Raw genomic sequence first — 21,196 nt, 5'->3', positions numbered from 1 at the left:
CTGGCCCTGTTGGATGTCCAGCTGCTGATGCTTCTTAAAGATCTTCTGAAAGCCTCCAAATCGCATACCTGTTGTCTTTGCACATTTTCATGTTTGCATTGAAAATATTTCTTCAAGTTTGATTTTGTGTTGAATTTTTGCTTACAGCCACCAGCTGCACAGCTTTCCTCTCGTGTGAATGAGGACGTGGGGACTCAGGTGGTAGTCCCTGAGAAGGTCTTATCATGCCCTTCATTGCCACAAACAAATGGTCTCCGCCTTGTGCTCGCATAGGTCTGGCTTGCAGGCCTTGTGGTAATTGGCTCTGCGTCGAGGACGGAGTGGCTAAACCTCCTGGGAAGTGCTATGGTCAGGGGATGTGAGGGTCTCCCTGGTCTCAAGGGTCAGGGAGGACACTGCCTCCAGGACACGCTACTTATGCATCCCACCATCCAGTTTTACTTGGCCTCAAAACTGGAAACATATGGTATCAATATTTAGGCTTCGTGTATTTTAGGTTAAGGGTGTAAACATTTATTCAGCTCCTACTGTATGCCAGAATCTACATTGCTGTTAGAAATATAAAAATGGGTCAGGTGTAGTAACTCATGCCTCTAATACCAGCACCTTGGGGTCCTGAGGTGGGAGGATTGCTTGAGCCTGGGAAGGCGAGGCTGCTGTGAGCCGTGATTGTACCACTGCACTCCAGCCTGGGCCACAGAGCGAGACTGCATCTTAAAAAATAATACATAAGAGCCGGGTGTGATGACTTATGCCTATAATTCCAGCACTTTGGAAGGCCAAGGCAGGCAGATCACTTGAGGTCATGAGTTCGTGACCAACCTGGCCAACATGATGAAACCCTATCTCTACAAAAAAATACAAAAATTAGCTGGGCTTATTGGCATGTGCCTGTAATCCCAGCTACTTGAGAGGCTGAGGCAGGGGAATCCCTTGAACCCAGGAGGTGGAGTGAGCCAAGGTCATGCTACTGCACTCCAACGTGGGTGACAGAGCGAGACTCTGTCTCATCAATAAATAAATGAATGAGAAATATAAAAGTGATTGTCACAGAGTTGGCAGTGGGGACAATAAGCTGGTTATGAGTACAGAGGCAGAGCGGGGCGATCACCCGTGGAGTCCCCGATGTCCTAGGGATGCAGGAGACGGAGAGGCCTGGCACCCAGAGGCCTTGAGAGTGCAGGAGCAGGAACCGCAGGGCTCCCATTGTTTCTCTGAGGTCATAAACCCGAATATGAAACTTTGGCTGTTTTGGTCGTTTGTCATTTTCCTGCATGTGCACAGGATTTCCTCATCACCCTGTGTGTGTTCTGGTGAAAAAGATCCCCAGAGATGTTGTGTGGAATGATTTCCTCCGGGGGGCGGAAGGCAGAATGCCATGCCCAAGCCTGAGCCTGCTGTGTACTCCCGATGTGGGTGGCGCCCCTCCCCATGCCACTCCTCCATGAGCCTCTTCCCACTCACAGCCACCGCCTTCCTGTCGGCCCAGATGGTCAACCACCAAGTGCACACAATTTGTTTTTACCAAGAAAAGCAGTTAACAGTTCTGTTTTCTTTCAATGTCATTATGTAATGAACTTTTTTTTTTTTTTTTTGAGACGGAGTGTCACTCTGTCGCCCAGGCTGGAATGCAGTGGCGTGATCTCAGCTCACTGTAAACTCTGCCTCCCGGGTTCACGCCATTCTTCTGCCTCAGCCTCCCAAGTAGCTGGGACTACAGGTGCCCGCCACCATTCCTGGCTAAATGTTTTTTGTATTTTTGGTAGAGATGGGATTTCACCGTGTTAGCCAGGATGGTCTCGATCTCCTGACCTTGTGATCCACCCGCCTGGGCCTCCCAATGTGCTGGGATTTCAGGCGTGAGCTACCGCGCCCGGCCGAACATTTTCATATTATTAAAATGAATTGAAATCCTTACTCCTAGGTACTGCATAACTTATATCATCATACTTTATGTGACTATATATAGTATGTATATGTATATGATGTGCATATATGATATACTATACATGTATCTGTATATAATATATATGTTATATACTATATATGTATGTGTACATATATGTATATATTTGTCCAGTTTGTCTGGCTAATTTTATAAGGTCAGTTAGGAAATAGTATTAAACAAATTTTAAAAATTAAATTCTCATGGAACACAAAAGATAAAATTACTAAAAACTACTCCATTTTTTCTTTTCTTTTCTCCACAGAACCATCCGGGTATGGCTGAAGAGAGACAGTGGTCAGTACTGGCCCAGCATTTACCACACAATGGCCTGTAAGTAGCTGAACTGTTCCATTTGAGAGAAATGTCTCTAATGTTATTGATGATTTAAATTTCAAAATGTCAGCTGGACACGGTGGCTCACACCTGTAATCCCAACACTTTGAGAGGACAAAGTGGGTAGATCACCTGAGGTCAGGAGTTCGAGACCAGTCTGACCAACATGGCGAAAGCCCGTCTCTACTAAAAATATAAAATTAGCTGGGCATGGTGGTGTGTGCCTGTAATCCCAGCTACTCAGGAGGCTGAAGCAGGAGAATCATTTAAATCCGGAGTTGGAGTTTGCAGTGAGTCGAGTTTGCTCCACTGCACTCCAGCGTGGGCGACAGAGTGAGACTCTGTCTCATAAAAATAAAAATAAATAAGTTTCAAAATGTCTGATTAAATATTGCTGCTAGATTTCAAAATGAGTTCCTTAGTTGCCTAATACCTCTGACAGACTGTAATAAACTGCAGGAAAAGTCCTTTTCTTTTGCAAAGGAAGTTGAGTCTATGGCTTAACTGAATTAGACTTGAGCAAAACTGAAAAAAAAAATAGGAAAATGAACATGTTATCCTCAGTTTTTCTTTGTCTTAATTTGGCCAACTTATATTAGTAGTAACTTTGTCCTTTGTAGTAGCCAATATCCACACGAAAAAAGGACTGTGCCCTCCATAGCGTCATGACTACCTTTGCCCAACCTTTTCACCAACCTCTGGACCTATTGAGAGACATAGTCCAAGGTACAACACATTCTAAATAGAGAATTTTCTCAGCAGTCAGGTATGTTCTATAAATAAATCTGGATGATGAAGCTTCTGCTTGGAGCCTTTAAAGTAGCCCTGGAGGTCAGGCGTGGTGGCTCATGCCCATAATCCCAGCACTTTGGGAGGCCAAGGCAGGCGGATCACCTGAGGTCGGGAGTTCGAGACCAGCCTGGCCAACATGATGAAACCCCATCTCTACTAAAAATACAAAATTAGCCAGCTACTCAGGAGGCTGAGGCAGGAGAATCGCTTCAACCCGGGAAGCAGAGGTTGTGGTGAGCCGAGATCACACCACTGCACTCCAGCCTGGGCAATAAGAGCAAACTCCATCTCAAAAAAAAAAAAGCAGCCCTGGGATATACTGACATAAAGTGACACATAAACTTTAGCCCTTGATGTGAATCTTAGCAGCATCACCATCCTTATCTCCCACTTCTTTTCTTCAACTGTTCTTGAAAAGAAAGCCCTGTAGACAATGCCTGGATGTCACCAAAGTTCAAACGGGGAGTCAACTCCGTTATGCCAAGTAGCCAGACAGAAGGCCTCCGTAGCTGCTAATTTCCTTGAGGCTTGGTCCTTAATGAGTGATTTTCCTCAGTTAAGAATTTTAATACACAGAGGACCCCCACTAAGAAAAGAAAAAAGGCTTCAGTGTATGCTTGATGGTTTGTTACTGAAGACCATTATCAAGTTTTCCAAAGAAGAGCTCTTGACAGTGGTTGCAGATGCTGCTGATGCTGTCCACTGCTTTCTTAAGAGGTATTCCAGGGCTGTGGAGTTTGTTACAAAGACAGAACAGCCAGTTATTCAGCAAACTACATCTCATCAGCTTGAGTCATCCTTTCGGGCACCTCTCTCCTCTGGTAGCACTTTCTCCTTTATACATATATTTCATTGTGCATGCAGCATTTAGATCCTGTAACAATTTTCACAAAAAGTTAGTAGTTTATTAGGGTTTTTTATTTTTCTGCCTTCTACCAACAGCCTGGGCAGGCTAGCCAGCTTCTCTGTCTTGGTAGTCATTCAGTGAAATTGAGAGAGACCTTTTGGAACCCTGGCATAAAGATAACTATTATGAAAGGAACAGTAAAGCTTTATAATACATAGGACATTTGAAGACTTCTTGAAAACCTGGTCATAATTTATTGTGCCAAGCCGTGGCATCTCTTCTGTTACCCATGTCTGCATGTACTGTGGATGCATAACCTTGGTTCTCACACTAAATTCTCACCTTGAGATATGAAGTAACTGATGTCTTAGTGAAGGTGTTTATGGAGCCTGTCTGATAAATTTACTTTGGAAATTTTGGCAGCAGGGTAGAGGTGGGTGGGACATCCTGGGCCTCTGAGCCCACCTGTGGCCCAACCTGCCCCAGTCTCCCAAAAAGACTTGTTAGGCTAATTCCTTACTTTCCAGTGACCCAGAGATAGATCTGAGAGCTGGAAGTAGCAACAGCCCGAGGAACGCGTATCAGTGCAGGGAAATGTTTTGTTATCATTGTGGAAAATGTTGTTAATACTATGGCTCTTATGCTTCCCACTCTTCCCTTCCTTCATAATTAGCTTTTTGGTCATAGCTTAATCTCCCTGAGTCCTTAATCTTGAAGTTCATTCTCATTAGAATAGAGACAGAGACTGAGATGGATTTTGTCCCATATTTAGTTCAGTTACTCCTTGACTTGCATTTCCCCCAAATATTTAGTACAACTTTCTGATGAATTTCTCTCCCAGGGCACCAAAACCTTAGCAGTAGAAATGTGTGTTCTCTCTTGGCTGTTAGATCTCAAGCAAGTGGCGGTGGATCTCTCTGTCTTCATCCCTTTCTAACTTGGCTTAACTGTCCCCTCCTGAAGGAGCTTCTAGCTCAGGAAGGAGGAACTTGAAAGAACAGACACAGCTTCGCAGTGGGTAGTCGACACCTGCATGTTTGTATCTGCACATGTTCACTGTGTTACTTCTAGATGCTTCTTTATTGCTTCTATTTGGACTTGTATCTGCTGATAAAACTGTAGGTACACCGCAAGAAGAAAACAGAGTGAATGAACTGTCAAAAATAACTGCTTGTCTGTTTTAGAATGACTTTTTATTTCAAAATTAAATTTAGAATATGAAAAGCAGAATGCCATGTTAGTTCTAAAAGCTCTCTGCAGATTATCCAATTTAGGATGTCTTAGTGGTTATATCCACTAATTTAAACTTTTTCCTGTGACTTGACAGAGTGATCAATAAGCCAAGCCTTATTATACTGCTATATGCAGTCCAATTATGTTCTTTCTATAACATTACCTCACATAAAAAAATAACGTTCAGACTCTGCTTTAGCTGAAGAAAAATGGTAACTCTTGGCTTCTATCTTTACTGTGTATTTCGTGCCTTTTTTTTGGTGATAGAGTTTTATGAAACCATCACAACAGCTATGCAAGGCAGATGATATTTTTACCATTTTGTGAACAAGCAAGCTGAGGTTAGAAGGGTTAAGTTGATTTCTTGTCATTGGAATTCCAATCCATGTTCATCTATGACTCCAAACCTATGCTTCCCACCACAGTGAAGGGTAGGTCCACAAACTTTTTATGCAAAGGGCCAGACAGTAAACATTTGGACTACGTGGGCCAATCACTGTGGCACTTACTCAAGTTTGCCTTCCTAGCATGCAAGCAGTCATAAATAAGACATAAATATGGCATGTGAGCAATCATAAGTGATACATAAATGTAGCATGCAATCAATCATAAATGAAAGGGTCTGACTGTGCTCCAAAAAAAAAAAAACTATTAACAAAATATGCAGTCAGCTGAATTTGGCCCTGTGGTGTGATCCAAAGTTTTAAACATTTGATTTTGGACTGCAGTGATGGCTTTTTAAAAGTTCATTGACTTGGCTGGGCACGGTGGCTCACGCCTGTAATCCCAGCACTTTGGGAAGCCGAGGCAGGCTGATCATTTGAGATCGGGAGTTCGAGACTGGCCTGACCAACATGGTGAAACCCCGTCTCTACTAAAAATACAAGAATTAGCCTGGTGTGGTGGTGGGTGCCTGTAATCCTAGCTACTCGGGAGGCTGAGACACGAGAATCTCTTGAACCCAGGAGGCGGAGGTTGCAGTGAGCTGAGATTGCACCACTGCACTACAGCCTGGGTGACAGAGCGAGACACCATCTCAAAAAAAAAAAAAAAAAAAAAAAAGCTAACTGATTTGAAAGATGATTCCTGTTTTGCTTTATATCCAACCCCTCCCCTTCTATATTACATTTATATTGCTTATCTCAATTAGAAACCTTTCCAGGGAGAGAGTCAGGATATCACTATATAATACAAAACAAACTAAGGAAACCCTTTTTTTCTTTTTCAAATGTTATAATTGTCTAGCTTCATAAAATTACCCAGCACTTTGTAATTTTTACACAAAAGAGGGATTTTACATATTTATGTTGTTTGTTATAGGGTTGGGCATTAAAAAAATTGAAAAGAAGCTTAAAACTAATGCATTTAGTGCCATCTAGAAAGCAAGCAAAAATGATGACAGTGAATCTCTGAACGCATCAAAGCATGATTTGATTTGTCAAAGATAAGTGTATGCATGGTTATTAAAGAGCATTTTGATAGTATAAAGATATGTATATTTATCTTTGTGGTCATAATTCCTAAACTTGATTGTTCTTTTCATCTCAAACATCAGTATGGTGGATAAGGAGTATACAGGCTCATAGTCAATTCTAATTGTTTTGTGCACAATTTCAGTACGTACCTTTCAGAGTCAACTACACAGTTCTTGGATGCGACTGAAACAGTCTCTATGGTCTGATCATGCAGTTAGCTATGTTTTCGCTTTGGGGTACAATCCAGTATTGTAGTGTACTTCCTTTGGTGAGGATATCGGCCTACGAGAGAGAGAGAACTTTAAACTACATTCAAATGATGACTTCATTTAAAAGACGTCTTTTCTTTTCTTTTCTTTTCTTTTTTTTTTGAGATGGAGTCTCACTATGTTGCCCAGACTGGTCTCAACTCCTGGCCTCGAGCAATGCTCCTGCCTTGGCCTCCCAAAGTGCTGAGATTATAGGCATGAGCCACCATACCTACTCATCTTTTACAAGAAGTTCTATTCCAAAGTAAATTCAAATTTGTTTGTTTTGTTTTGTTTTTCCCTAGCATGCATTTCCTTGTTTTGGTTCTTCCATTGCTCACTAAAATTCCTTAGGCTGAAACAAACCCAAATATATATTTTTTTCAAATGTTCCAATTTATAAATCACTTTAATTCTAATTTTTGGTAAAAGGAGACAATTTAGAATTTCTCCTTTCTGAAACTCGTTCTCTAGCCTGTGATTTCTGGAAGCGGGTAGGTAGAACATGGAAAGAGTGTTTACATGAGGAGAGGCAGCTGTTCTCCCAGTCACATAAGACTGCTATGGACAAGGAAACCTGTCTGCACCTCACAACTCACATGTGCCATATGTCTGCACCTCACATATGCTCACATATGCCATAGAATGGGAATTCTGGTGCTGGGAACCCATCTTTGCACAGATTCTAGCTACTCTTTGACATTTGATGGGAAGGGTGGCAGGGGCAGGATGACCTCCTGAGTGTTTGGACAGCAGATCACACACTGCAAGCCCTGGTCCCCAAGGCTTGCCAGACTACAGGTAGGATTTTCAGTCAGATGAAACTTCATGCTGGCTCGTTTCACCCAGCATTATAGAAATAACAGAAGATTTGTGAAAATAAGGTTTTAAACTAAGGCAACAGAGAGAACTTTAATAACATTTCCAATTTACGTAATTTTTAGAAAACATTTTTACTCTCTCTCTGTGAACCTAAATTATATAGTTCTTAATCAGTCACTTTGAAGAATGACTTAAAGTGCTTAGCTTTGCTGGTAATGTGCTCTTTGTCTTTCTGGCAGCTCCTTGCTCTGCTATGGCTTACCATCATGACAGCAGACGGATATTTGTGGGCCAGGATAATGGAGCCGTAATGGTAGGTAGCTTTTAGAATGTATTTATTATATTCTTTATATTATATTCTTTGTATTGACCTCCCATGTCCCTTATTGGCCAGTTAACTTTGGATTAACAATGAATGCTTGATTGTTTGGCATGAAAAATGTTTAATTTAGGCGAGGCACAGTGGTTCACATCTGTAATCCCAAAACTTTAGGAGGCTGAGGCGGACAGATCACTTGAGCCCAGAAGTTTGAGATTAGCCTGGGTAGCATAGTGAGACCTCATCTCTACGAAAAATCAAAAAAATTAGTTGGTAGTGGTGCATGCCTGTGGTCCCAGCTACTTAGGAGACTGAGGTGGGAGAATGCCTTGAGCCCAGGAGGTCAAGGCTGCAGCTAGCTGAGATTGCACCACTGCACTTTCTCCTGGGCAACAGAGGGAAACCATTCAAAAAAAAAAAAAGTTTAATTCAGTATAGATATTAGGTCAAAATGGATTAAGTTGTTACTTAATTTTAAACTAGTTCCTTGGAACTCAGAATGCTGTCGTAATTGATAGCTGGGTGCTCGGGCTGACCTACAGATTATAGCCATCATAGAGTGAATATGTCACCTACAGCAATCCCTATCCCTCAGCCATGATGGTGGAGAGCCTGTGTGTGTGTGTGTGTGTGTGTGTGTGTGTGTGTGTGTGGCCATTCAGCCAGCAACTCACAGAACTCTTTAAGGCAATACTTCTCAAACTGTCTTTGGCAAAGGACCTGATATTTAAGTTTCTAGTCTATTATAGATTGGCATTTTTGTGGGTCGAATTGTATGCATATATTTATTTTTTCTTAATTGAAACATAACTTATATAACATAATTATATTTACCATTTTAAAGTATATAATTCTATGGTCTTATAGTATATTCATAAGATTGTGCAACCATTGCCATTCTCTAATTCCAGAATATTTTCATCACCCCTCCCTGCAAAAAAATCCCATATCCATTAGCAGTCACTCTCCATTGCCCCTTCCCCCAGCTCCTGGAAATCACTAACTTACTGAATCCAAGGATTTGCCTATTTTAGACACTTTAGATAAATAGACTCATACAACATGTGTGGCCTTTTATGTTTGTCTTTCACTTAGCATGATGTTTTCAAGGTTCGCACCTGTTTGAATTAATTCATTCTTTTGGCTGTGGACTAGTATTCCATACTGCACTTGGTTTATCCCTTTATTAGTTGATAGACATTTGGGTTGTTTTCACTTTTTGGCTATTATCAATAATGTTACTATGAAAATTCAGGTACATATTTTTTGTACATATTCCGGCTCTCCAAATCCTTGCTGACACTTGTCATTTTCTGCTTGTTTTGTTTTGTTTTTGTTGTGGTCATCCTGGTGGATGTGAAATGGTACTAGATTGTGGTTTTGATTCGCCTTTTCCTAATCACTAGTAATGGTGAGGATCTTCTTAGGTACTTGTTGGTCATTTATATCTTCTTTGGAGAAATATCTATTTAAGTCCTTTGCCCATTTTTAATAGAGTATTTTTTAATTGTTGAGTTGTAAGAGTTTTTTCTGTATGTTAGATACTAGACCCTTATCAGATATATGTTCTGCAAATATCTTCTCCTAAGAGCTGCCTTTTTACTTTTTTATTTTTAAAGTTTAGTGAAGTCCAATTTATGTATTTATTTATTTATTTTTGGCTACTTAAGCTTTAGATACCATATCTCAGAAGCCATTGCCTAATCCAAGGTCATTTATACCTATAAAGATAAGTATAAATCAAGATTTACACCTGTATTTTCTTCTGAGAGTTTTATAGTTTAGCTTTACATTTAGATCTTTGATTTACTGTAAGTTAATTCTTATATGTGGTATCACAGAGGGGTTCCACATTTATTCTTTTGTATGTGGACATCCAGTTATCCCAGCACCAATTGTTGAAAAGACTATTTTTTTCCCATTTAATTTTCTTGGCATCTTTGTCACAGAGCCAGCTGGGAGAGAGCCAGGGAAGTTTCCAGAAGTCAGTGTCCAGAAGACCCAAGTGGGAAGGATCTCTGAGCATCAGAGGAGTCAGAGGAGGTTATAGTGGCTTGCTGGTGCACCCTAGGGAGATTGGAGAAGTGGGCAGAGGCCGCCAGGTCATGCAGGGTGTTGTAGGTCTGGGTAAAGCTTTAAATTTTAATGTAATTGCAGTGAGAAGCTGTTAAAGTGTTTTCAGCAGATGAATAGCATGATGTAATTTACATTTTCCAAAGATCCCTCTAGCTGCTGGGTGGAAAACAGATTGAGGGGCGGCCAGAGTGGCAGTGGGATAATCAGGCTGTTTTAGTGGTCTGGGTGAAAGGACAGTGGCCATGAGGAAGGACAAGTGGATGGACTTGAGATAAGTCTTGGAGACATCTGAGATAAATTGACTGTGTAGAGGAGAGGAAGAGAAGTCGGGTGACAGCCAGGTTTTTGGCTTGACCAGTTGGGTAAGAAGTAGTATTGTTTGCTGAGAAGGGTAAGGCTGGGCTGGGGAGGCAGTTGGAGGGAGGGGGACAGTGAGAGCCAGCCTCGTTTGAGATACCAGTGAGCTTCTGACTGGCCATGTGAAGTTGGCACAGGATAAACAAAACGAGCCCCGGAGAGGTCTGGGCAGAGGACATCATCATCAGGTCATTTTTCAAGCCACAAGAATGACTGAGTAGCTGGGGAGGGAATGAAGGAAGTCGGGGCCCAGACCTGAGGCCTAAATAATGACAGCGTTTTAGAGTGGAGTTGAAGGGGAGGCCAGCCAGGGAGGAGGGGAGGTGATGATCCTTGAGTGTGACTTTAAGGGGCCCAGACCACCTTATGTAAGCTGAATTTCCTGACCTTGCATAGTCACGCCAGTCATTGAGGGGACTTACGAAAATACAGATTCCCCAGCTCTTTACCAGACCCAGAGCTTCGAAATCACTAGAGAGGGACCTGGGGATCTGTATAATAAGTAACAAGTCCTTTTAGGTGAACCCAAGGATCAAGTGCTTTAGGGAAGCTACATGGTTTCGCTAAAACCATTGAGGAGCAGGAGCAGGTTTCTGGTTTTTGTCAGCTCAGAAATGTGTAGCAGGTTTTGAAGGGACACAGTTGAAAGTACAGGTGCCAGTTAGGAGGCTGCCTCCGGATCCCAGTGTGAGATCATGAAACACCAGGGTGGGGAGGGAGAAGAAGCTGTGGCCTCAAGAACTGTCTGGGAAGCAGGACTGGGTGTTTGAATAAAGGTGCGTGTTGAAATAGAGAGCAGCTTTAAGATGACTTTCAGGTTTCTAGCCAGGAGTTCACTGCTTCAGAGACAGAAAAGATGCTGATCTTTTTTGGGCAAAGGTGATGAGTTAAGTTTTGAGAACTGAACTTGAGTGTGTGTGCCTGAACCTCAGGGTTTGGTCTGGGCAGGGGTTGGGAGTCCCCTGAATGTTGACGTCAGTGGAAACTACAACGGTGGCTGCCGTGAACTAGATAGAGCTGGTAGATTGAGAAAAGCAGAAGGCCAAGGTCACATTCCTAGGGAAATGTCAGTATTTAAAGAAAAGCCAGAGGGCTGGGAGCCTAAAGGAGAGACAGGAAGAATAGGCAAAGAGGGAGGAGACCCAGCCAGGACAGTGCAGCCACGGAAGCCGGAGGGCAGTGAGTTTCAGGGAGGAGGTGAGTAAAGGTGTCAAGGGCAGGAAGGAGAGGGTGAAATTAGGCCTGGGCAGTGCTCTTGGGATGGCACTTAGAAGGCAGCTGCTGATAACAAGAAGAGCCTTTCCATGCAGTGGGGTAGCCCTGGTGAGCCATGGACTGAAGTGTGACTGGGAGATGAGGGAGCCAGAGAGCTTGAGGGTAACCAGGGTGGGCTGGTCACTAGAGAAGCTTTTGGCTGAGAAGGGGACAATGAAAGTAGAAGTATAGTTATGAGAGTTTCTTTGTTTTCACTGAAAGAAGCAGCCTTGGACCAGGTGTGGTGGCTCATGCCGATAATCTCAGCACTTTGGGAGGCTGAGGCAGGAGGATTGAGCCCAGGAGTTGGAGACCAGCCTGGGCAATATAGTGAGACCTCATTTCTACAAATATTTAAAAAATTAGCTTATTGTGGTGGCATACCCATGTAGCCCCGCTGCTCAGGAGGCTGAGGTGGGAGGATCACTTAAGCCTGGGAAGTGGAGGTTGCAGTGAGCAGAGATTGCACCACTGCACTCCAGCCTGCATGGCAGAACAAGATCCTGTCTCAAAAGAAGGAAAAAAAAAAAAAAAAGAAAAGAAAAAGTAGCAGCAGCCTTGATGTAAGGGTCAAGAAGAAAGATCCAGTAGAAGGGACAGGCTCCCTGCCCATGCAATTCACACAGCAGCGGGCAGCAGGCGAGGGTGCTGGAAATGCATGACACAGTAGTGAATGCCAAAGCTCTCCGTTTTAGCCTTCAGTAAAGTTTGTGGGAATATCATGATGATGTGCATGCACATATATAACGAGAAGCCACTAAGTACAAGCTTCACATAGTGCAGTAGTGCAGTGTTGGTGCATTTATCTCCCTGGGGACCCTTTTTGTGGCCTTCAGTTCAAGGGGAGACTGTCATTATAGGATGGCACATAAGAACTGTTACAGTTGTTCAGTGGAAAGGGGCAACGCAAATCCAATTTAACATTAGTCAGCAGTTGATCAATTGCTCTTCCACTGAATACAGATGAATATATACCATGCTGATATATTTTTTCTACTTTGCAAAAACAAGATGGAGAACAAGAAATCTATATTCTTTTGTGTGCTTTTTTTCCCCCTCACTCTGGTCTGTCAGCAATTCATACTATCCATGTCAATTTAGCATTGATCAATAATAGTATTCTTGGCTGGGCGCAGTGGCTCATGCCTATAATCCCAGCACTTTGGGAGGCCAAGGTGGGTGGATCACTTGAGACCACGAGTTCAAGACCAGGCTGGCCAGCATGGTGAAACCCTGTCTGTACTAAAAATACAAAAAAATTAGCCAGGTGTGGTGGCACGCACCTTTAGTCCCAGTTACTCAGGACTCTGAGGACAAGAATCGCTTGAACCCAGGAGGCGGAGGTTACAGTGAGCTGAGATTGCATCACTGTACTCCAGCCTGGGTGACAGAGCGAGACTCTGTCTCAAAATAATAATAATATAATAATAATAATGGTAGTACTAGTAATTAGTGATTTTTCTTTAGAGTTTTATTTTCATAGTTTTATGTTGAGGTTGATTTTTTTTTCAATAAAACATATGTACTTTAAATTTCTTTTCCAAGTTATAAAGGATTACATCTGTAGAAAATTTGGGGCCAGGTGCAGTGGCTGACGCCTGTAATCCCAGCACTTTGGGAGCCCGAGGTGAGTGGATCACCTGAGGTCAGGAGTTTGAGACCATCCTGGCCAACATGGTGAAACCCCATCTCTACTAAAAATACAAAAATTAGCTGGGCGTGGTTGTGCACTCCTGTAATCCCAGCTACTCGGGAGCCTGAGGCAGGAGAATCGCTTGAACCTGGGAGGCAGACGTTGCAGTGAGCCAAGGAAGCAACAAGAGCGAAACTCTGTCTGTAAATAAATAAATAAATAAATAAATAAATAAATAAATAAATAAAATTTGGAAAACACGGGAGTATAAAAAGAAGCCAAAAACCACCCACAATCTCAACACTTCTATTTTGTTGTTGTTGTGTATGTTTGTATACTAAATAGGTGTACTTTCCCCCACTAAATTGCTGAGCTACCCAGCGCCCTGTTTTTACTTTGCTGAGAGCTCTGTTAGTGAGGGGTCTTTGCAGTTTTGCTTTAATATGCAGTGTCTTGAGGGGTTTTTTGTGTTCCTAAGAGAATACAGTTTTGTGGTAGGAGGGAGAAGGAATACGGAGTGCTGATTTGGGCAGGAAGAAGTGGACACAAATCCCATGCTGGTCAGCAGCACTTACTTTTATTCAATTAGGTCTGTTCTCCCAAAGCGATGTTGGCCTGAGGACAGGTCTGATGAAAGAAGCAATTCATATCATTCCTAAATAACTCATCTTAAGTCCCAGGTCTTGTGAGAATCATTTTTGGATTTTACTTCATTTTTGAAAGTTAAGTTTCTGTTGTTTTATAAAACCATAACTCTTTAAAAATTTTTTATTTTGTGCATTTGCTTTTAGGAATTTCACGTTTCTGAAGATTTTAATAAAATGAACTTTATCAAGACCTACCCAGGTAATTATAATACATATTATCTTGCGTACACATACATGTAGACATACACAAAACTAGAACATCATCTCTTATGATGAAAATTAGATTTTCACATTAACTTGTTAGTTTTATTACCCCCACAATGTGAGAGACTGTTGTCTTTTAGTGATATTTCAGCTTTTTCTTGCTCATTAGCATTTAAAATTTTGTATATCAGGCACATTATCAGATTTAATTTACCATTCTTTTATTATTGGGTATGTGTACTGCTTCCATTTTTTTGATAACACATACTACTCTTCATACATGTATGTGTGTGTATATAACTGTGTGTGTACAATTTTTTGATATGTGTATGTGTGTGTGTGTGCGTGTGTATTCTTGAATAAGTGTATACACACATGTGGGGGGGTATTCTTGACTGTTATTCTGACTCTAATCCTAGAATTCATTTGTTTCGTTTTGTTTCGTTTAAATAGAGATGAGGTCTCAGTATGTTGCCCAGGCTGGTCTCGAACTCCTGAGCTTAAGTGACCCTCCCACCTCAGTCTCCCAAAGTGCTAGAATTCAGGTGTGAGCCACCACACCTGGCCAAATCTATAATTCTGATTATTTAAGACAAATCCCTAAGTGCTCAGTGAGGAATTTTTTTTTTTTTTTTGAGACAAATTCCTACAAAGCGGAATAACCAGGTCAGACATTAAAAAGTTTTTTAAATGCCCTAGATTTACTTTGCAAACTGCTTCACAGCAATAGTGCAAGATTTTACAGTCCTGTGAATGGCGACTGAGAATACGTGTTCATGACGTCTTCACAATATTGCTGCCTTATAATTTCTTTTTCCTGTTTAATAGTCAAGAAAGTTCTCAATTTGAAAATGATTTAAGCTTTATTTAATGTTGACCACTTGTCATATTTTCTGAATGTCTGTTTATGATTTTGTGCGTATTCCCAGGGAGGTATAGTGTTTTCTAACTGATTTGTAAGCACTTTTCACTACAAAGCTATCAATACTTTGTGGCATCTGTGACATATACCTTTTTTTCAGTTTTTACTTTATTTAGTAAATTTCAGTACTTTAAAACTTAACAAAAGCAAGATCCCAATGACAACTTCAGATTGAAGTTGCAAAACTAAAGCATTTTGATTAAGTTGTGGATTCCCATCAGACCAATTAGCTGATTCCCAGAAACTTCACCAGAAGACATAACATGTAGCCTCATTTTATTCACTCTATACTTATAAAATTTTATATTTAATGCTTGTGGATAAAGGTAAAAATTAGAGTGTAGATGTTTTACATACGTGTTGTTCATCTTGGTGAAATGTGGTCTAATGATAGGATACTTTATTAAGAAGGCTAAATTTCCTTTGCCTACGTATTGTTTCATCTGTTCCAAATTTAAAACAGGAGAAAAGCGTCCAGGTGCAGTGGCTCACCCCTGTAATCCCAGCACTTTGGGAGGCCGAGGCAGGTGCATCACTTGAGGTCAGGAGTTTGAGGCCAGCCTGGTCAACGAGGTGAAACCCTGTCTCTACTAAAAATAACAAAAATTAGCCGGGTGTGATAGCACATGCCTGTAGTCCCAGCTACTCAGGAGACTGAGGCAGGAGAACTGCTTGAACCCGGGAGGCGGAGGTTGCAGGGAACCGAGATCGCACCACTGCACTCCAGCCCGGCAACAGAGCGAGACTCCGTCTCAAAAATAAATAAATAAAATAGGAGAACAGTGATGCAGCAATGCCCATATATTTGCCCTTGGAGTATGTTGGTCAGGGAAACTGTTTTGTGACAACGAATGATAACACTTTCTAATCTTGCATTGAGTAGTGTACTACTAGCATCATGGTGTTATTGTAACACCAGAAACAACTTTGAATTCTCAGCTATCATGCACGGGTTTATCTTTAAAATAATCAAGAATCTGTAAGTTCCTTTACGAGGTACATACCTGCGAGTTTGGAGACCTTTAAATGCCTGATTTGGAGACCCTTAAATGCCTGGTCAAGGTTTTTGTCAAAAGGCAAATTCCTTAATAAATTATTTCACCTGGCCAGTTGTGGTAGCTCCCACGTGTAATCTTAGCACTTTGAGAAGCCAAGGAGTTTGAGACCAGCCTGGGCAACATAGACCGTACCTCTGTAAAAAATTAGCCAGCCATGGTGGCACACACTGTAGTCCCAGCTACTTGGGAGGCTGAGGTGGGAGGATCATTTGAGCCTAGGAGTTAGAGATTACAGTGAGCCATCATCAGACCACTGCACTCTAAGCCTGGGCAACAGAATGAGACCCTGCCCCCCCTTTAAAAAAAAAGAATGTGTGTGTGTGTGTATTTTTCATCTGTCATTAAGGATGAAATTATTTCATATTCACATCTCATGTTATTTTTATCTATATTTTGGTTGTCAAAGTTCTTTTTTTTTTTTTTTTTTTTTTTTTTTTTAGAAAGAGCCTCACTCTGTTGCCCACACTGGGGTGCAGTGGTGCGATCTCAGCTCACTGCAACCTCCTCCTCCAGGGTTCAGCCGATTCTCCTGCCTCAACCTCCCTAGTAGCTGGGATTATAGGTGCGAGCCACCATGGCCAGCAATTTTTTTGTATTTTTAGTAGAGACGGGCTTTCACCATGTTGGCCAGGCTGGTCTTGAACTCCTGGCCTCAAGTGATCCACCCACCTCGGCCTCCCAAAATGCTGGAATTATAGGCATGAGCCACCATGCCCTGCCAGTTGTCATAGTTCTTTATGGGCTATAAGGCAGCATAGGTTTCTTTTGCAGTGGTTCTTGGACCTTTGTATTCATTGACTAATAACATTTTAGAAAACTTTTGGAGGACTAATATAGGGATTGCTGTATTTTTTATTTTGCCAAGTGAGAGTTTAAAAACTAAAAGTGAAGCAAAATAAGCATGACTATATCTCACCATACTTTCACAAAAGAAAAGGACATCTAAAAAATACAAAACAGCAGAAAGGATGTAATCTTAGAAATAGGATAGTTCTTCCCAGGAAAAAATAGTTGACTATTCACTACAGCATCTTTACCACAAACTAGTTTAAACCCTATGACTATTTGGCCCGAGTTTAACAACTACAGGTTTAGTGGAAAAAGTGTTTTGAGTCAGACAGACCAAATTAATCTATCACTTATTAGACTTTGGGCATATATTGATATTGATATTTAATTTATATTTATAAATATTTAATAAATAACATTTGCTTCTCGGTTTTCTTATCTGAAAATCAGTATAATTATACACCCTGTAAGTATTTATGCAAATTAAGTATTAAAGCAGAAAAAGCATTAGGCTCCACATCAGACGCTGAGACAGATCTTATGAGACATAGCCTACTCAAATTTAATATTTTTTTCAGTTTTAAATTTTTATTTCTTAATTAGAGACAGAGTCTCACTGTCTTACCCAGACTGGAGTGCAATGGTGCAAACATAGCTCGATGTAACCTCTAACTCCTGGGATCCAGAGATCTCCCACCTCAGCCTGCTGAGTAGCTAGGACTACAGGCAAGTGCCACCATGCCCAGCTGGTTTTAAAAAATTTTTTTGTAGAGATGGGGTCTTGCTTTGTTGCCCAGGCTGGTCTCCAACTCCTGGCCTCAAACAGTCCTCCTGCCTTGGCCTCCCAAAGCGCTGGGATTATAGGTGTTGAGCCACTGTGCCCAGCTGAATTTAAGATTAATAGCTATCATAGCATCCTTTAAGTTTCAGAATCCTTCATGAGTATGTCATTGTTCAATGTAACCTTCTGCCGGTGGATGAATCTGACTTTCACGTAGACTTTTGGGGAGAGTCCCTCAGTTCTTCCTAAGCAGTCTGTACAGCTGAGAGCGAGGTCAGCAGTCTCTCTGTCTGGCCTTTGACTTTTTTCATCAGATTGGATGCTTATTAAACATCTACTGCATGCAAAGTTCTGTACCAGATGAAGTGGAAGGCGGGTTACACTGCCCCAGGCTTATAGTTGACCTGGAAATATTTCCAGAGTTAGGTAACAGACAGAAAACCTTCCTCATTCTCAGCTGTTATTTTGGAACAGAGAACTTCACAAAAGCTTTGTCTTTAACACCACTTTTTAATTTTAGAAAACTGCCATTGCTGTTATTTAGAATGCCAGTGTTTTCGGAAGGTTCAAAACACTGAAGTTACAGACGATTAAAAAAACATTGCCCTGTTACAACTGCTGCTTTCCACATAGGCCTCATTCATAAAGTTTTTTAGAGCAAAGTAAAAATGTTCTCTTGAGCATAGCAAAAAAAAAAAAAAAAAATTATATATATACATATATTCTAAGCTATTATTTGATTTCTCTTTGGGCATTACTCTTTAATGATTCCTAGCTTCTGGTGGCCACGACTGTGGGGAGCAGAGGGCAGGGCCTTGGAGAGAGCCTGAGCTAGTGAGTTGTTGAGCTGGAGAAGGTTGTCTGAAATATATTCACAGAGGATAGGCATTTCCAGTATACTCTTGTACACAACTGTGTCCTGGCTGAGCAGATTGAGAGATTGAGCCTCAGTTCTTCCCCAAAGAGTGCTGTTTCTGGAGATGACATCTCTTCACCTTTCTGTTCCTGCAGCTCATCAGAACCGGGTATCTGCGATCATCTTCAGCTTGGCCACAGAGTGGGTCATCAGTACTGGCTATGACAAGTGTGTGAGCTGGATGTGCACGCGAAGCGGGAACATGCTCGGGAGGCACTTCTTCACGTCCTGGGCTTCGTGTCTGCAATATCCTTCAGAGCCATGGACCTCTCCTTCCCCTGGCCTCTGCTTCTCAGTGTTTGGTTCTGAATCTCATCCCAAACTGCTAATTGAGATCTAAAGACTGAATGAAACCTATTTAAGTTTGGGCAAAAGTAATTGTGTTTCTTTTTTTTTTGCCATTGAAAGTAATTGCAAAAATTGCAATTACTTTTGCACCAACCTAATACATATTTCACCAAAAATCCAAGAACTTCCATATCTGCTGTTCTTGCTGTAAATTGGGTTTATTAAAAATAATAATGAAATGAATTGTTCTCTGCTGGGAGGTGCTATAGGTTTTTAATACAAAATTGTGGAAAACCCAGGCCCATTAATACAAACCCTTCCTCTCACGTCTTTGCGTTTCTAATGGAAAGACTTTTTATTGTGTGAAGAAAGGAAAACAGGAACTTGTCTGCTAGTAATTGGTTATTTGCAGACTCTGTAAGTGTATGTACTGAATATTAAGGGTTTATAGCCTTGGGGTTTGCTCCTAAATGGGCTACAAGGAGTTTTACACAAAACTTTTGCTTAATGCTTTTGTGTGTGTGGAGAGGACCCATAATCCTTAGAAAACTCTCAAAGATGGCTCAGGATGCCCCAAAGTGCTGAAAATCACTGCCTAAAAAATTCCTGCTACTACATGGAATTTGCTTCCTGTAGAGCTCGCCCTTACCTAAGGATCTCCCTGCCTGCTGTGTATCTTAGTGATGGCAAGATCAAGGTTATCAACAACAGACAGACACCCTGTGGTAGTTTCTCTCTCAGAGTTGAATGTCTGGCATAGTAAAATTCCATCCATCGAAAGCCTTTCTTCACAATGTTTGCTACAAATGAATGCACAGCGTGAGATATTTAAAATAGTACCATATACTTTAGGATCAAACAAGCAAAAAATACTCAGATATAGTGTGTGCTACATAAGCATTTTTGTTATGTGCTAGGCCTCTGATAATGGATTTGTGGAAAATGACACAGAATCACAATCATGCCCTAGTTTACAGTGCTCATTTTGACTGTGTTTTGGAAGAGTGATAGTTATCCTGTTGTAAATAGCTTTCGTATTATAAATACTAGTTAACATGTTGTGTATAAATTTCTGGTTTTCCAGAAATATCTATGGCCACAACTTGAGAAAGTAATGAGTTGTGACCAATAATTAATATATTTTCTAAATTTAAATGTACTACCGCCACAAACAACTGCGTTTTGGATTATTGAACTATCCACAGTAATTTAAAGTGAATCATCCTCTTCATTTATAGCTAAATTCTCTAGGTCAAAAGAAACATGGATTCATGTCTTGTATTTACTGTCAGATTTGCATTATTTTCAGAGCTATTTCATAAATAACCATTATGTTTCAGAGCTTTCTTGCTGTTTTCAGTAGTTAGCATTCTTTTCTTTTCTTTCTTTTTTTTTTTTTTTTTTTGGTTCTGTCACCCAGGCTGGAGTGGTGCAGAGGTATCATCTCAGCTCGTCTGCCTCCTGGGTTCAAGCTGTTCTCTTGCCCCTGCCTCCCAAGTAACTGGGATTACAAACCTGTGCCACCACACCGAACTAATTTTTTGTAATTTTAGTAGAGACGGGGTTTCACCATGTTGGCCAGGCTGGTCTTGAACTCCTGACCTCAAGTGATCTGCCCACCTCAGCCTCCCAAAGTGCTGGGATTACAGGCATAAGCCTTTGCACCCAGCCCAGTAGTTATCAGTTTCACCCTTTGGCACTTTATTGTACTTGATTATGTCTACTTGTTTTTGTGTGTGTCTGCACTACCAGCTCTTTTTTTATTGCCAGTTCCTGGGATCTTGCTTGATATAGTAACAGGCACTCAATGAGTTCTTGTTGAATGAATGAATATAAACTTGCTCAGTAATAACAGCCGTTTTAGTGTTTACCTTCAATATTTACATATTGCATGATTTTTAGTTGGGTATTTCCTTTTTTGTTATAGTTTTAGGTATATGCTTATTCTCTTTAAAATGCATGTTTTCTAACTTTGGAAACTAAGTTTGACTAATGCTGGTGTCTCTCTTATGAGAGGATTTTCAGGTGATTTCTGTTCTACATCCTTGACTGCTTCTCCTCAGATATGACTTTGACACTCAGTATGCTTTCGTTGGTGATTGTTCTGGGCAGATCACCCTGCTGAAGCTTGAACAGAACACATGTTCAGTCATCACAACCCTCAAAGGACATGAAGGTATCACCCAAGAGTGTTTTTTGCCTAACTTGGGCATTCAAATTCAGTTCTCCTCTACGTGGATTCATGAATGCTCTG

The 21,196-nt window shown here is 41.2% G+C and overlaps 1 protein-coding gene across 1 annotated transcript in view; it reads left to right on the top strand.

Annotated features, from left to right (window-relative positions):
• WDFY1 (WD repeat and FYVE domain containing 1) overlaps positions 1-21,196 on the top strand; it is a 70,853-nt gene that overhangs the window by 25,630 nt on the left and 24,027 nt on the right. Inside the window, exons 2-6 of the mRNA XM_023222296.3 lie at positions 2,211-2,278; positions 7,938-8,011; positions 14,129-14,183; positions 18,750-18,900; positions 21,006-21,118. Coding sequence (XP_023078064.1) covers positions 2,211-2,278; positions 7,938-8,011; positions 14,129-14,183; positions 18,750-18,900; positions 21,006-21,118 — 461 coding nt within the window. The remainder of the gene's footprint in view (positions 1-2,210; positions 2,279-7,937; positions 8,012-14,128; positions 14,184-18,749; positions 18,901-21,005; positions 21,119-21,196) is intronic.

This window comes from Piliocolobus tephrosceles, chromosome 11, assembly GCF_002776525.5.
Source record: "Piliocolobus tephrosceles isolate RC106 chromosome 11, ASM277652v3, whole genome shotgun sequence".
Taxonomy (NCBI): Eukaryota; Metazoa; Chordata; class Mammalia; order Primates; family Cercopithecidae; genus Piliocolobus; species Piliocolobus tephrosceles.
The sequence above is the reverse complement of the archived record's forward strand: the minus strand, read 5'-3'. Positions and strand labels throughout refer to the sequence as shown.